Source organism: Furipterus horrens, unplaced genomic scaffold (assembly GCF_987537825.1).
Source record: "Furipterus horrens unplaced genomic scaffold, mFurHor1.1.pri manual_scaffold_10, whole genome shotgun sequence".
Taxonomy (NCBI): Eukaryota; Metazoa; Chordata; class Mammalia; order Chiroptera; family Furipteridae; genus Furipterus; species Furipterus horrens.
In genome coordinates, this window is record NW_028327180.1 from 75,603,466 (window position 1) to 75,621,249 (window position 17,784).

General features: G+C 35.7%; 1 protein-coding gene across 1 annotated transcript; it reads left to right on the forward strand.

Annotated features, from left to right (window-relative positions):
* Positions 1-1,143: 1,143 nt before the first annotated feature.
* NME5 (NME/NM23 family member 5) lies at positions 1,144-17,497 on the forward strand. Its single transcript, XM_090289421.1, has 5 exons — positions 1,144-1,314; positions 8,203-8,408; positions 9,106-9,206; positions 12,541-12,659; positions 17,230-17,497. Exons 1-5 carry the CDS (start codon positions 1,186-1,188, stop codon positions 17,311-17,313), a joined length of 639 nt encoding a protein of 212 aa, XP_090145547.1. The 5' UTR covers positions 1,144-1,185; the 3' UTR covers positions 17,314-17,497.
* Positions 17,498-17,784: the final 287 nt, after the last annotated feature.

A 17,784-nucleotide genomic window follows, 5' to 3' on the forward strand; every position in this document is an offset into this window, starting at 1 on the left:
AGGGGGAAAAACTGAGATTTGGGGTAATGCCATAAATGTTGCCCATGTCTTTGTTTTATAGGCTTAATTTAGAGGTAACTGGATTAAACCTCTTATTACTGTTTCATAAATAAATGTTACTTCCCAAGTCGAAGACTGCTTTTTATTGCTCACTGTAGCTGGGAATAGAGGGGACAGCACCATCTGGTGAAATGAGGAAGGTATTTGACATGGAAGGGGGATGGGTGGGGATGAGGGGAAAGTTTATGATTTATCTCATCGTTTATAAAATGGAGATAATTTTGAATCGTAGTTAAAATGAGTAGGAGGATGAAATAAGATAAATTATGAGGAAAATGTAAGAAGACGTCTAGTGCGGTAAGATTCGTAAGTGGAAAATTATGCCTGTGGCTAGCTCCCAGCCTTGGTTACAAGGAGCCCACCAGAGGCTGTGACACGCGCTGCTGGGGTTGGCTCTCTGCAGCCACCGTCCCTCAGCTGGGCTTGGGTTTCCTAGCAACAAGCCGTGGTCGCACCCCAGGAGTAAGCGCTGAGGTGAGTTCTCTGACCAGCGTCGGACTCGGCAACTGCGGGTGCAGCTGGGAGGGGTCCAGGGGACCTGGAGATCCTGCTTTCCAAGCAGACCTGACCGTGTGCTTAGTCGTCCTGGCGGGCCGGGGCTGCTTCACCTGCCGCAGGTGTACGGCGAAGAGGGGCCCACCCAGCCGCTTGCGACTGACTGCCCAGAGAGTCTGCGCCAGTCCCAAGCCGTCAGACTGCCCCCTAGCCCCTCCACCTCCTTGACAGTGGTTAGGAAATCGCCAGGCACAACCACAGAATAGAAATCGTATTACAGGCTACCTCGTTTCATTTCACTTAGCTTTCCGCGCTCCACAGGTGTTGCATGTTTTACAAACTGAAGGCAAGGCCCTCCACCAGCAAAAAGATTACCACTCCCCCCCAAAAGAAAAAGATTACTCCCTTTATTGCCACACTCGAGACAGAACCTGCAATATTTCCCAGGGATACCTGTATCAAGACACTATAGAAAAAGATAGCGGTTTCTAACTTTATAAATTAATAAAATCAAGCGCCTAATAAGTGATGTTCTTAATCACAATTACATTTAATTGGGGTGGGGGGAATGCATTTCATTGTAGTTGATACCTGTCAAGAATCTCTTCAATTGTACCTCGAAAAGCCAGAATGGAAATATCAATGCCCCCACCTCAGATATACGTAGAAAAAACTCTGGCCATTATCAAACCAGATATTGTTGACAAAGAGGAGGAGATACAAGATATTATTCTCAGATCTGGATTCACCATTGTTCAGGTAACTTCTGGGCACGAGGATTGTGTTCTTTTCTCTCACTGGTCCTTTTTTATTTGTTTATGTAAATGTGTTAACCTATTTAGATCCTTAGTATTAGCATTAAATTTAGGTTTGTTCTTCTAACTATATAAGTTATATGTGATAGTTTTAAATTTTTTTCACTCTTCAAGAGTATATACAATGAGAAATAAAATTCTTTTACCTCCTCTCCCATCCCAAATTCTAGTCTCCAGAGAGAGGCAACCACTTAACACTATTCTTCCAGGGTTTTTCTATGCATTAATAAACATGCCCCTCCCCCTCAAATAATATAAGACAGTCCCTCTCTCTTGATCACCTTTACAAAGTTCCTGAGGTAGCATTTCAGATCATTACATCTGAACCTAGCTCATTCTTCATACTTTTGTGTAATATCCCCTATGTGGAAGAACCACAATTTATTTACTTCACCTTCTATTGATGGACTTCAAGACTTTTGGTATTTTTTCAATTATTACAAACATTTAGTGTTTTAAGCCTTATATTTCCCCTGCAGTTTGTAGAGGTTTGAAAATAAATGTAAAGAAAATGTTAAAGATTATCAAATAGAATTAAATATATTTAACCTTCCCCTTTTTTGTAGCATTCTTATTTGAAATTCTAGTTTTTATTATTTTATGCAGTGTCTATTTAGTCAGAGTTTTAAAAAATAAAAAGAGAGCCCTGGCTGGTGTGGCTCAGTGGGTTGAGCACTGGTCTGCAAACTGAAAGGTTGGCTGGTTCAGTTTCTGGTCAGGGCACATGCCTGGGTTGCTGACCAAGTCCCCAGTTGGGGGCATCTGAGAGGCAACAGATTGATGTTTCTCTCCCTCTCCTTCTCCCTCCCTTCCCCTCTAAAAAAATTAAGAAAAAGAAAAAGAAAATATCAATCAATTTCCAGTAACGAAATGGGATTTCAGCTGAACTTAGGGATGGTACAAGAAAGTGTAAGGAAATAATACAGGAAAGTATAAGGAAATATTTCATATACTAATTAAAAGACTCAGGTAAAGAACTTCTTAATGTTAGGAAAACTAGCCGTTTTTTAAAAAGGTTGTTTCAAGTATTATACTATATACACCAGGATAAATGGCAAATGGGTCTGAAATTTAAATATTAAAAAATCATATATTCTAGAAGAAAAAATGAATACATTTCTTTATTCTTGGAGTGAGACAGCCTTATTTTATTTTATTTTATTTTTTACTATGACTTAAAGTCTAGGAACCATGAAAGAAAAGACAGATAGGACTACAAACATAAAAAACTTCTACATGGCCAAATAAACACTACGCAAAGTCAAAACATAAATGATAAACTTGAAAAAAAAAAAGTTTGCAACTCATATCACAAAGGGCTAATATCCCTAATATATAGAGTTCCTAGGAAAAGATAGAAATTCAGCTGGAAATGAACACAACATGTAGGTTATCACAGAAGAAAACAAATGCTTCTTGACAAAATAATCTAAGTAGGGAAAAAAGCAGAAAAACACTGAGAAAGCATCTGCCAAAATAGAAAAGTAAATGGCATGACCCCTGTGGTAGGGAATCTGACAACTATCAATAATACAGTTGCATTTATTTACCCTTTACCCAGCAGACCTAATTCATATTAATACATGTATTGCATGTATTAATAGGAAGTGACATATATATAGGTTATTTCTTACATTATTGTTTACTTACCAGTGAAGGATTGAAAAAAGCTGAACTTGGTTAAATAAATCCTGGCATATCCACCAAATTGAATACTGTGCAACTAACTGTAAAAAAGAAGGAACCTCTCTCCGTCCTGTTATGGAAAAAAACAGATGTAGAACAATATGTAAACAACCTTTTGTGATAGAGAAGAAGTAATATATATTTATGTTTGCCAATATCTGCAAAATGAAGCTCTAGGACAATGGTTCTCAACCTTCCTAATGCCATGACCCTTTAATACAGTTCCTCATGTTGTGGTGATCCCCAACCATAAAATTATTTTTGTTGCTACTTCATAACTGTAATTTTGCTACTGTTATGAATAGTAATGTAAATATCTGATATGCAGGATGTATTTTCATTGTTACAAAGTGAACATAATTAAAGCATAGTGATTAATCACAAAAAACAGTATGTAATTATATATGTGTTTTCCAATGGTCTTAGGCGACCCCTGTGAAAGGGTCATTTGACCCCCAAAGGGGTCGCGACCCACAGGTTGAGAACCGCTGCTCTAGGAGATAACCATTAAAAAGCGGTGCTGACTGGGTAGCTCAGTTGCTTAGAGTGTTACCCTGGTACGCCAAGGTTGTAGGTTTGTTTTCCTTTCAGGGCACAAACAAGAATCAACCATTGAATGCATAAATAAGTAGAACAACAAATTGATATCTCTCTCAAGTCAATAAATTAAAAAAAAATTTTTTTTAACGGTTGCCTATTGAGGGCAAGTACAGGGTACATTAGGACAGGACTGGCTGGAATGAGATTTTTTTAGTATATACCTTCTAATATTGCTTTGAATTTTTTAACCCTGTAAGTATATTATTCATTAATTTTATTATTAATAGTTTATTTTTAAGTATACTTTATCGATCATGTTATTACAGTAGTCCCAATTTTTTTTCCCATTGCTCCCCTCCACCCAGTAACCCCCTTCCTTCCAGCAATCCCAACCTCCTTAGTTCATGTCCATGGGTCATGCATATAAGTTTTTTGACTTCACCCTTTCCTATATTATTCTTAACTTCCCCCTGTCTGTTTTGTACCAACCAGTTATGCTTCTTAATCCCTGTGCTGTTTCCCCATTGCGCCCCCTTCCCCCTCCTATCTGATAACCCTCCAAATGATCCCCATACCTATGATTCTGTTCCTATTCTGGTTTGCTTAGTTGGGTCTTGTTTTTATTTTTTAGATTCAGTTGTTGATAGTTGTGAGTTTGTTGTCATTTTAATGTTCGTAGTTTTGATCTTCTTTTTCTTAAATAAGTCCCTTTAACATTTTATATAATAATGGCTTGGTGATGATGAACTCCTTTAGCTTTACTTTGTCTGGGAAGCACATCATCTGCCCTTCAATTCTAAATGATAGCTTTGCTGGATAGAGTAATCTTGGTTGTAGGTCCTTGCTTTTCATCACATTGAATACTTCTTGCCAGTCCCTTCTTGCCTGCCAAGTTTCTTTTGAGAAATCAGCTGATGGTTTTATAGGCACCCCTTTGTAGGTAACTCTCATCTTTTCTCTTGCTGCTTTTAAGATTCTCTCTTTATCTTGAACCTTTGGCATTTTAGTTATGATGTGTCTTGGTGTGGTACTCTTTGGGTCTAGCTTGTTTGGGACTGTCTGTGCTTCCTGGACTTGTATGTCTATTTCCTTTGCCAAATTAGGGAAGTTTTTCTTTATTATTTTTTCACCCAGGCTTTCAGTTTCTTGCTCTTCCTCTTCTCCTTCTGGCACCCTTATGATTCAGATGTTGGCACGTTTAAAATTGTCCCAGAGGTTTCTAAGCCTCTCCTCATTTAAAAAAAATTTTTGTTTCCTCATTTTGTACTGGTTGACTGTTTTTTTCTTCCTTATGATCCACATCATTGATCTGAACCCTGGTTTCCTTCCCTTCATCTTTGGTTTTGTGTGGATTTTCCTTTGTTTCATTTAGCATAGTCTTCACTTCTTCCCTCATGCGTTTGCCATACTTAAGCATATCTGCCAAGACTTTGAGCATCTTTATCACCAGTGTTTGAACTCTGCATCTGTTAGGTTGAGTGTCTCCTTGTCATTTAGTTCTCCCACTGGAACCTTGATCCGTTCCTTTTTGGGGGCCATACTTCTCTGTCTCCTCATCTTGACAGGCTCCTGTGTTTGTTTGCCTCTGTGTCTTAGGTAGAGCTGTCGCTCCTGTTACGTTGTAAGGGGTGGAGCCTTAGGTATTCGTCAGTAAGGGCAACCTGTTTCACCACGTTGTGGTGCTATATGTGGGGGAGGGGTCTGAGAAGGAACAATGCCGCTTGCTCAGCACTTGCCCCTTTTCCAGACACTTCTCCCACATCAGTATGGGACTGGTGCCTCTCTAGCTGTTGCCCTGGCCGTCGTTCCCAGAGTGGGTGGGTCTGTTGACTTTCTAGGACCGTGGGGGCCCCTCAAACAAGTGGACTCTGCTGAGAGACCAGCAGTTTTCTTCCTCTGCCCCACCCCCCACTGGTTTGCATAGTCAGAAGCAATGAGGCTTTATTTTCCCCAGTGCTTGAACTGTGAGCTGTGTGGTCTGTTCTGCTGCTAGGAGTACTCCCCAGGTGTCTCTCCCTACTTTTTAAAACGTGTGACTGCGCTTTCTGATGACCTGCTGCTGCTGCTGTCATCACCACACTGTGTCCTCTATGCCCCAGCTCCACTCCTCCTACCTGTCTGGAAGAGTATTTCTTCTTTATATCTTTTTTTGTTTGACTTCTGTGCAGCTCGATTTTCTTGGACTTCTGGTTGTCTCTAGTTTTGAGGTAGTTGTATTCCTTCTTAGTTGTGGAGGGAGACAGTGTCTGTCTAGGCCTCCATCTTGGCCGGAAGTCCATAATAGTTTATTTTGTATTGTATTTTTTCCATTACCATTTATACCCCTTATACCCTTTCCACCTCCACCCACTCCCACCCATTAATTTTAGGAAAAAAAATTAAATGAAGTATATAAATAAGATAAAGATATTCTATTTAAGTTTTACAACTGTAAATCTACTTTCGCTTAACCTGTATGCTTTCAAAGTAGGCTTTATTGCAGTTGGGAGTTCATTGAACTTTAGGTTTTATTGTCCTATCTAGGGAAAACCTTCTGAAAAAAATGATGTATCCTTTCAGTAGGTGGCAGTCTTCCCTTTCTTACATGCCAACGGTTGCTTTCTGACATTTAATATCATTGCTTCTCTGTGAAAATATTCATCCAAATTCCAGAAAAATTTTACCTGGTCTAATTTTAAAGTAACCAAATAGAATAATTGATTGAGTATCAATTTTAGTTTGAGATGAGCCTTTAATTTTTATAATTGTGCCACATTAGCTAGCACACCTGAGAAAGAAGCTTCCCCTGTTTATGGTGCATGTGAGGGAAAAGGGCTTACATTGTAACAGAAGAGATTTTTAGTTTTTAAGCCAGCAACAACAACAAAACCCAACACCAAGCCCTGGCTGGTGTGGCTCAGTGGATTGAGCACCAGTCTCTGAACCAAAGGGTCTCAGGTTTGATTCTTAGTCAGGGCACATGCCTGGGTTGCAGGCCATGTCCCCAGTTGGAGTCACATGCGATACACCCACACTTCAGTTTTTCTCTCCCTCTCTCTACTTTCCCCTCTTTCTAAAAACAAGTAAAATCTTTAAACAAAAAGAAAAACCAACACCAATATGCATAAGACTCACAAATACTATCATGTCTTAATTTTAAATAGTAGAATCAAGGGTTATACTAAATCAAGTTCTATTGTAACTTCTCAAATTTCTGCTATTTCTTGACCATGAATTTCCATATGAGAACAGATGTTGGAACTTTTTTATAGTAACTGATCCTTGACTGATGAGAATGTTATGCTTGTCTAGTAGAACCTATTCTACTGTAGTGCTGACCCATGTAAGTAAGCATATTCCCAAGCTTCTTGCCCTGGGCAGCTTAGATCTCTTGCTGCGAACCAAGCAATTTTACCAAGTTTCTGAAACCTGAGGACACATGATAGTTTTGGAAGGGACTTTAAGAGGTAGGTCACTTGATAGAATTCACACTATACTCTCAGGAAAATAACCCATCTTATGATGGATTTCTGCCTTTTTTTCTTTTCTTTTTCTTTTTTTTTTTTTTTTTTCTTTAAGAGAAAGAAACATGGGTTTGTTGTTCCACTTGTTTATGCCTTCATTGGTTGCTTCTTGTATGTGCCCTGCCCAGGGATTGAACCTGCAACCATGACATATCTGGATGACGCCCTAACCAACTGAGCTACCCAACCAGGATAATTTTTATCTTAATTGTAGAGGTTTTTATCCTTCACCTTGAGACTTAGCTCCATGTGTCATCATCCTTACTCCAGCCAGAAGTCTTCCTTTGAATCCCTTGTGATATTTTGAGCCTTTTCCCTCATGATCCACCTTTGGTGGAATTGAAAAACACTAGTAATGTGTAATGTTTTAAAAGCACTCAAATAGCTGCTTTTAGGGAAAGCATGATGCTTTCCAGTTGGAAGAATGACTGACTCAGCTTCTATGATTTTTTAAATTTAATAATTCATTTGTATAGTCTTTCATTTGTAAAGAAAATAACATTTATTTATCCTAAACATTTTATATTCTTTAAAGCTGATAAACAATGCCAACTAATGTTTCTTAAGATCATGGTTAATCAACATATTTATGGCAGAAATAGAAGAAAGAATGCACAGCTTTCATGTTCAAGTGAAAAACTTGTTTACTGCATCATTATACTGAGTGTTATTTCTAAGTACTGTAGTGGACCAAATCCCTAAAATAATGTAGAAAACATTCACAATAAATAGAAAAATACCACAATAGATAGGAAAATGAATTGCAATATTCTAACCTCCAATTTTATTACTTTAATGTATACAAAGTATATATCCAAAAATACTAATGATTGGAATGCTTTTGCTTTAATAAGGAGATATGATGAATTTGTCATTAACAAACTATGTTGGAGGCTGCTAAACAGAAAAAAGTATTTCTTAATTACTTTTCTTACAGTTTTATTTACAGCTTACATTTAATTTTCTTACCTCAACCTTTCTTTATAATACAAAAGTCTCAAATGCATATCCAGATTAGTATTAATTTCAAGTTATTAATGACTTAATGAGGTATTATCGAACTGTCATTTTAAATGCTTTTGTTGACTTTGTTTCTCTTGTAGAGAAGAAAACTACGTTTCAGTCCTGAACAATGTAGTAACTTTTATGTGGAGCAGTATGGGAAAATGTTTTTTCCTAATTTAACAGCGTACATGAGTTCTGGACCACTTGTTGCCATGATATTAGCTAGACATAAAGCCATCTCTTACTGGAAAGAACTTTTGGGACCAAGTAATAGCTTAGTAGCTAAGGAGACACACCCAGACAGGTAACTTTTCTAGGGGAATAATGCAGTACAACTATGGAAATGAAAAAAAAATCTGATTTCATTGTAATAGGAATTTCCTTTCATTTGAAAGTTTTCCTAAATTTAACTGTTTTTTGTTTGTTTGTTTGTTTTATTTTGTGGCAGGGAAGTCCATTTTATGTTTTAACTATTTAAATGTCTGTCTTCATACCAAATACCACAAAAGCCTCTAGGAATGTCTTCTTTATGGTTGATTAACCTTATTCTCTCATCCTGGAATTAAACTGCCACTGAAGTAAGATTTTTCACAGGAAAATTGGTGTGGTATTTTAAAAGAATACTGATCTTTAAAAAAATAAATAAAAGAATACTGATAATACAGGACCAGAAATTCAGATTTTCAGCCTTATCATTAATTCTGGAGACCAGAGGACACTGAGTTCTTGCACTTTTGAATTATATATTGCTTTTTCACTTCTCACAAAACAACACCTCTTTTTCATCCATAGAACTCCTGTTTTCCCAGTGTATCCCTTGTGCAAATTTAAATATGTTTGACCCTCATCTAGATAGCTTTATTAAGCTTAAATTTAAGCTTTAAAACCTCCATATGTGAGAAGTGGCAAAGCTTTTGTAAAATACCTAAGTAGAATGCATATGTAAAAAGTAAGAAAAAAGATGTCAGATTGGATGGTCATCATCTCTAACTTGCTTTTAGTCTAAGGGCAATTTATGGCACAGATGAGCTAAGGAATGCACTTCATGGGAGTTTTGATTTTACTGCCGCAGAAAGAGAAATTCGATTCATGTTTCCTGAAGGTGAGTTACAGATGGGTAAATTAGACAATTGATCTCCTTATTATTTGCTTTTTCTTTTATTTTGGATTGTAACTGGCAATGAAAATAACAGTTTTTCTTCAATATATTTAGTCATATTTTCAAGTTGTAGTTGCTTAAAAATAGAAGCTAATAATGGAAAACTCAACATTTTCCTCAGAACTAAATTGTGCCTTCTAGGAAATTCTTTGAGAAGAATTTACTTTTTTCTTTCTTTTCTCTTGGACTAGACATATTTGGGGTTTCTTTCCTCCTTCTGTGTTAGTTATTCCTAATGCATCAGTGAAGTTTGTTACATATGAAAAAAGAATCTCCCTTAAAAATTATGATTGATTTAACATTTTCTCTAACAGTTTACTATTTGCATAACAAACATGCAATTGTGAAATTAGTAATTCTCAGTCATTTTTTGTTTGTTTCTATCCTTTTTATGGTGGTTATAAATCTTCTAGAAGTGGGCACAATAAGGACAGCACTGATTTTTAGTTTGTTTTTAATAATGTTAGAGCAGAAAGAAAATTCGGTGATTCCATTATAAAGAAAAAAATGCAAAGCATTGGGTAGTTTTGAATTTTGTTTGGCATGTTATTTTTTTCTAACTTATTTAGACTTGTTACTCAGTATTTTATACTGAATATAACAAGAAAATGAAAAGCTATCTTGTATATTTAAGTCATGATTTTTTAATTTTTAAAGATTTTATTTATTTTCAGAGAGAGGGGAAGGGAGAGAGAGAGAGGGAGACAAACATCAATATGAGAAACATCAGCTAGCTGCCTCTAGCATGCTCCCATCCAAGGACCTGGCCCTCAACCCAGGCACGTGCCCTGACTGAGAATCAGACTGGCAACCTTTTGGTTCAAAGGCCAGCGCTCAATCCACTGAGCCACACCCGCCAGGGCAAAGGTTGTGATTTTTAAACAAAAACTGTCTTATAGATATTTGTACACAGAAGGATTTGACTACTTACATATTTAATTTTTACTGATCTAATTTATATCACATTCCATTATGCTATCTTTTTCTTTAGAATTGTGGAAAATTTCAAACATACACAAAAGACAGAATAATGTAATAAACCCCTAATAAACCCATTACCCAATTTCAACAGTTGTAGTCAGTTTTATTTCATCTATAACCCATGCTTGTACTCTTCCTGCTTCATATTATGTTGAAGCATTATCTCAAACATGAGATTTTTAAAAATATGGTAGTATTTTAGGATTAGTCCTACTAGTGAATTAGACTTTTCCTCTTTAGCTTTTAACTAAAAGAGGATAAAAACTCACATTATCTTAAGTAAAATATATATTTGGAAGCTCTTCTTACTTATAGGGTTATATCCCTAAACTATTATTTTAGATTGCCTTTTATTTTACCCATTAATCCTCTAGATATGAATTTAAGAGATATATTTAGACATTTGAGAAGCACTAGATCTTTAGCTGTCAAAATATGAAGTTCTTTGAAAGAAGTTCTCAGAGTTTGTGATATGAGTTCCATTTTGTTTAGCAGTCAATCAAAAACTATGTGCAAAACCCTTATATAATGAGTGGCTAAAGCAAATTATAAAGATATTAAAAAACATGTTTCTAACCCATGAAAAAGGTAGTACTCTTCCCTTTTCCTTCTTTTTTGTTTTTTAAGATTTATTTATTTTTAGAGAGAGGGGAATGGAGGGAGAAAGGGAGAGAAACATCTATGTGCGCACGTCGGTTGGTTGCCTCTGGCACACTCCCAACTGGGCACCTGGCCTGCAACCCAGGCATGTGCCCTGGTTGGGGATTGAACCAGTGACCTTTCAGTTTGCAGGCCACTACTCAATCCACTGAGCCACACCAGCCAGGTCTTCCCTTTCCCTTCTAATAGCAAGGCTGGTATATATTCCATTCATTCAACAAATCTGTTGAGCCCTGACTGGTGTTTGGGCATTGTCCCACAAAGCAAGAGGCCTCAGGTTTGATTCCCTGTCAGGGTACATACGTAGGTTGCAGATTTGGTATCTGGTTGGAGTGCGTATCAGAGGCATCCAATCAATGTTTCTCACATCAATGTTTCTTTCCCTTTCATCCTCCCTCCCTTCCCCTCTCTGTAAAAATAAATAAAATCTTTTAAATTTTTTTGTTGTACCCCGGCTAGTGTGCAGTGTGGCTCAGTGGAGTGAGTGCCGGCCTGTGAACTGAAAGGTCACTGGTTCGATTCCCTGTCAGGGCACAGGCCTGGGTTGCGAACCAGAACCTTGGTTGGGGGTGTGTGAGAAGCAACCGATTGATGTTTCTCTCACACATTGATGTTTCTCTTCCTTCCTCCCTTCCCCTCTCTCTGAAAATAAAGAAATAAAATCTTTAAAAAAAAGTTTGTTGTTACCAATTTAATAAACATGAAGTAAAATAATTTGTCCCTGCTCTAAAAATGATCTTATTTTAAAACTCTTATGAAAATATACAATGTGATGTAAAAATTATAAATGCCATGAAAAGTGTTAGAAGCCCTAGCTGGTTGGCTCAGTTGGTAGGAACCTTGTCCTGTAAACCAGAATGTTATGGGTTCCATTTCTAGATTGCTGGTCTAGTCCCTGGTTGGGGCACATACAGGAGGCAACTGATTGATGTTTCTCACATTAATGTTTCTCTCCCCCCCCCATAAAATCAATAAGCATGTGAGGGTAAAACATTAAAAAATTTTGAAAAAGAACCTTGCCCTGGCTGGTATGTCTCAGTGGATTGAGCCCCAGCCTGCAAACCAAAGTGTTGCTGGTTTGATTCCTGGTCTGGGCACATGCCTGGGTTGTGAGCCAGGTCCCCAGTTGGGGGCACAAGAGGCAACCACACATTGATGTTTCTCTTCCTTCTTTCTCCCTCACTTTCCCTCCCTTTAAAAATAAATAATAAAATCTTTAAAAAGAAAAAAGAAAGAAAGTTACACAAGATTACTGTTAGTATTTTTATATGTTTCTTGCCAGTCTTATGTAGTTTTATATTTTTTAAAGATTTTATTTATTTATTTTCAGAGAGAGAGGAAGGGAAGGAGAAAGAGAGAGAGAGAAACATTGATGTGTGAGAGAAACCTCAATCAGTTGCCTCTCGCACTCCCCCAACTGGGGACCTGCATGTAGTTTTATTTATTTATTTATTTTTGTGTATGTGTGTGTGTGTTTGAACCAACTATTATGCTATGTGTCTAGTTCTAGTCCGCTAAGAAAACTTTATAAGTATTTTGCATGCCATTAAAATTTCTTTGAAGGTGTCTTTTTTAATAACTGTATAACATCTCATCATTTATATTAGCTTTAATGGAAATACTTTTGTATTTGCAGTCATTGTTGAGCCCATTCCAGTTGGACGAGCTGCTAAGGACTATTTAAATTTATATGTAACACCAACTCTGCTTAAAGGACTCACAGAGCTTTGTAAGCAAAAACCAGCAGATCCTTGTGTAAGAAATCTTTTTGTTCACACTAAAGAATATTGACTATAGTTGTCATATCTAAAACATTGCATTATTTGAAAAAGCATAAGTATCGAGAGTCATTTTTAAAAACTTTTATATATAGTTTGGGTACTTCTGTATCTATAAGTTTTGATTATGTATTTTCTTGCTGTGTTTAAACTCTAAGCACATTATTCCTAAATATTCATATACTTTCAATTGCTGAACATTGTTTTGTATATAATATATATAATTAAATGATAAAAGTACATACCTACATACTTAAATTTTGTGAAAAATTTTTGTTTCTTATGATAGTGAGTTTTTAAAATAGAAAACTTACATTTCTTTGTACCATTAGATGCCTCACATTGCTTAGTCATGGGGAGAATGATTGGGTAGGAGGAACAAAGATGGTGGTCCAAGGCTAAATGTTATCCTAGGCCCTTCTTTGCAGGTACTCCTAACCATTTGAAGACTCTCAGAGATAATCAGGGAAGGTTATTTTAGTAATAGGCCTACCAAAATAGAGTATAATTCAGAAGTCACAAAAAAATATATAATGAAAAGTAATTTTCCTTGCCATTCACCCAACTGTACTCCTTGGAGTAAATTACTGTGACCAGCCTCTAGTATAACTTTTATGAGAAAACCTATGCATACATAGGTTGGGAAAAAGTAAGTTTACAGTTGTTCATATGTAAAAACATATCATATTGCATGCAAGAATAAAAATAATGCAAGAATAAACTCTTGAGTTTCACTTACTAACAACTGTAAACCTACTTTGGCCATCCCTGTATAAGCACATTATCTATATGTACTTTAAAAATACATACACATTCAAATGGTAGCTCCTTAACACACTCCTGTGTTTTATACTTTTCATCTTATTTACTTAATATATAATAAGTTATTAGATAGTTTCACAAACAAAATTGTTCCTACTGATATTCCTGTGGTGTGTTTAGAATCAGATAATGGGAATATTTTAATCTGGAAACACAATGGCATCACAATGGCAGTGCAAAGAATGGCCTCTTGGCGTCTCATATCAGTTCTCTAGCAGCCTGTCATAGGGACTTAGGCCTCACCATGTTGATTATCTTACACACTGTTGAAGTTTCTGTAGTTAGATATTCATTGAATGTGCTTTGGGCACTTTGTATTAATTTAGAGTAAGCTCCTTTATGACACTCTAGGGACTGACTTACCACAATATTAGTAAGAAAGGATCTTGTTTTGCAGCTGCAGGTCCAGATGACTTTGTATATAGAATTTTATTATGTTAATAAATCTGGTTGGAGCAAAACAAAACAAAACAAAACAAAACACTGGAGTGGGGATGGAACTGATTTGGTAGCAGGCAAAATAAGCAAAGAAAGATGATATTTCAGTTGTTTTAACTTCCATGTGTATATTTACTGGTAAAGTTAAACTATTCCTTATATTTAATTGTATTTTCTCCTTTGTTAATTATCTGTTTATCTTTTGTTCACTTATCTTTAGAGTTTTGTAACAGTGCTTTAATATATTAGTTACATCAATCTTTTGCTCATATTTGCTGCAAAAATGTTTTCTTTTCTGTTTAATTTTAAATAATACTCTATAAATATTATTCTTTTAAATAATATTCTATAAGTCAAACCTTGATTTTTTTTCCTTCTTGTGGGTTTTTATTTATCATCTAAGTTTAGAAAGTCCTATCCCATTGAAAGTTTTGCCAAATATAACGTTTTTTTCTAGATTTTAAAAAATATTTAACTTCCCTATGCATCTGGAATTTATTTTTGTATATAATACAAGATGAAGATCTAAACTGATTTTTTTTCTGACCAGTTGTCCTTGTACATTGATTATGAAGCCTTACTTATCAATATTAAATTCTGTATCTGAGTGTGTATTCTGTTACATGGATCTGTGTGTTTAACAACAGTACCACAATAAATAATTGTATGTTAACTATACAAAAAAACATTATTTTAATACTTTTGTATATACTTAATCTTTTTTCTAGTTCTTTTGTGGGAAATATATATGAGATAAAATTAGCCATTTTAACCATTTTTAAGTATATATTATAGTTCAGTGGCATTAATTATAATCACAATGTTGTGCTACCATCATCACTACCTATTTTCAAAACTTTTCCATCACCCCAAACAGAAACTCTGTAACCATTAAGCAATAACTACCCATTTACCTCCTTCCACTAGGCCCTAGTAATGTAATCTCTCTATATTTTATGTAAGTGGAATCATAGAATATTTGTTCTTTTGTATCTGGCTTATTTTACTTAGCATAATGTTTTCATAGTTCATTCATGTTGTAGCAGGTATTAGAATTTCATTCCTTTTATGGCTGAATAATATTCCATGTATGTATATATCATATTTTGTTTATTCATTAATCTGTTAATGGGTTACTTAGGTTGCTTCTACCTTATGACTATTGTGCTTACTGTTGAGTGAACATTGGTATACAAGTATCTGTTTAAGTACTTGTTTTCAGTTCTTTGGACTATATCTTACAGTGGAATTGCTGGGTCATATTCTGTGTTTAGCTTTCTGAGGAACCACCAAATTGTTTTCCACAGTGATTGCTTTTTACATTCTCACTAGCAGTGTATGAGAGTTCCAGTTTCTCCACATCCTTTTTTTTTTTTTTTAAATCCTCACCTGAGGATATGTTTATTTATTTTGGAGGGGGTGGGGGGAAATCGGTTGCCTTCCGCAGGCACCCAGACCAGGGATTGAACCCACAGCCTAGGTAGTGCCCTAATCAGGGCACAACCCTTTTTTGTATGGTACCACGCTCCAACCAACTGAGTCACCCAGCCAGGGTATCAGTGTGGTTTTGATTAGCATTTCTCTAATGACTAATGATGTTGAGCATCTTTTCAAGTGCTTATTGGCCATTTGTATATTTTCTTTGGAGAAATGTCTGTTCAAATTAAAACTTTTTGCCCATTAAAAATTTTTTTTTAGTTGTAGGAGTTCTTTATATGTTATAGTTATTAAGCCCTTATCAGATATATTATTTGCAAATATTTTCTCCCCCTCTGTAGGTTGGTTGTCTTTTCACTTTCTTGATAATGGTTTTTGATGCACAAAAGTTTTAAAATTCTGATGAAAACCAATTTATCTATTTTTTGTTTTGTTGCTCATGCTCCTGGTGTCATATCTAAGAGTCCATTGCCAAATTCAAGGTCATGAAGGTTTATTTATTCCTATGTTTTCTTTTCAGATTTTAATGGTTTTAACTCTTATATTTGTTATTGATTCATTTTTGAATTAATTTTTATGTACACGTCAGGATTTATTTCTGGACTCTCAGTTCTATTCCGTTGGTCTTTATGTCTGTCTGGATGCCAGAACCACACTGTTTGGATTGCTATAGCTTTGTAGAAGATTTTGAAATTGGGAAGAACAAAGTCAGAAAGTCTTCCAACTTTATTCTTTTTCATGATTTTTCTGGCTGTTCAGAGCCCCTTGAAATTCTATGTTAATCTGAGAATTGACTTTTTTCATTTCTTCAAAAGTGACTGTTGGAAATTTGATAGGGATTCTGTTGAATCTGCATATCACTTTGGGTGGTATTGATATCTTAACATCTTAACAGTATTAAGTCTTTTTTTTTAAATAATTTATTTATTTGTTTATTTATTTATTTTATTTTTTTTAGAGAGAGGGGAAAGGGAAAGAGAGGGAGAGAAACATCACTGTGTGATTGCCTCTCACTCGCGCCCCCAACTGGGGACCTGACATGCAACCTCGTAATGTGCCCTGACTGGGAATCGAACCAGCGACACTTGGCTCGCAGGCCGACGCTCAATCCACTGAGCCACAGCAGCCAGGGCTCTAAGTCTTTCTATCCATTAACACAGGATGTCTTTATTTATTTAGGTCTTTAAATTTCTTTCAGCAATATTTTATAGTTTTCAGTTATACAAGTTGGTTAAACTTATTCCTAGATAATTGTTTTTCAGTGCTATTATAAGTAAAAGTGATTTTTTTAAAATTTAAATTTATTTTTGATTTATAGAAAGATAAAAAGAGAAACATCAATTTGTTGCCCCACTCATTTATGCATTCATTGGTTGGCTCTTGTATGTGCCCTGACCAAGGATCAAACCTGGAACCTTGGCATATCGGGACGACGCTCCAACGAACTGAGCTACCCAGCCAGGGTGAAAGTGATTTCTTAATTTCCAACTTGGAGTGTTCATTGCCAATGTATAGAAGCAACTGATTTTTTGTGTGTGTTGATTTTGTAACCTACAACTTTGCCAAATTCATTTATTAGCTCTAGTAGCTTTCTTGTGGATTCTTTGGGATTTTCTCTAAATAGGGTCACATCATCTGTGAATGGAGATCATTTTACTTATTCCTTTCCAGTTTGGACCTATACTTAACAATCTTACATACTGTAAAACTTAGTGTTCCAGTTTTTAATGGTCATTTTTTTCATTATTTTTAGTTATTTTGAAAACTGTTTAAGTCTTAAATTGAGATACTATATATTGAAGAAAATACTTAAATGTTTATTAAGTTAAGTTTTTCTTTTTTTTCCATAGATTTGGCTAGCCAGTTGGCTGCTGAAAAATAATCCCAACAAACCTAAACTTTGTCACCATCCATTTGCAGAAGAACCTTGTTAAAATAAAGACCTCCAAAGAAAAATCATGAACAATCTCATTGTAAAAGGCATGCTTCTACCAAAATAAATACATAAATAAAATTAAAAAATAAAAACACCATAATTCCTAAGAGATTAAGTAATTACATGTGAAATATGTTATATCTTACAAATAAGTTTTAAAAGAATAATTGTGTTTTTTGCACCAGATAACATCATCTAAGGTAAAATATAGGTTTAGGTTATGATTCTTTTTTTTTAATCCTCACCTGAGAATATACGTTCATTGATTTTAGAAGAAGGGAGAGAGAGAAACATTGATTGATTGTCTCCTGTATGCTCCCTGACCAGGGATGAAACCTGCAACCTAGTTATGTGCCCTGACTGGGAATCAAACCACTGACCTTTTGGTGTACAGGACAATGCTCTAACCAACTGAGTCACCCAACCAGGACTGATTTTTTTTTTTTCTAATAAGAAAATTGTGCCCTGG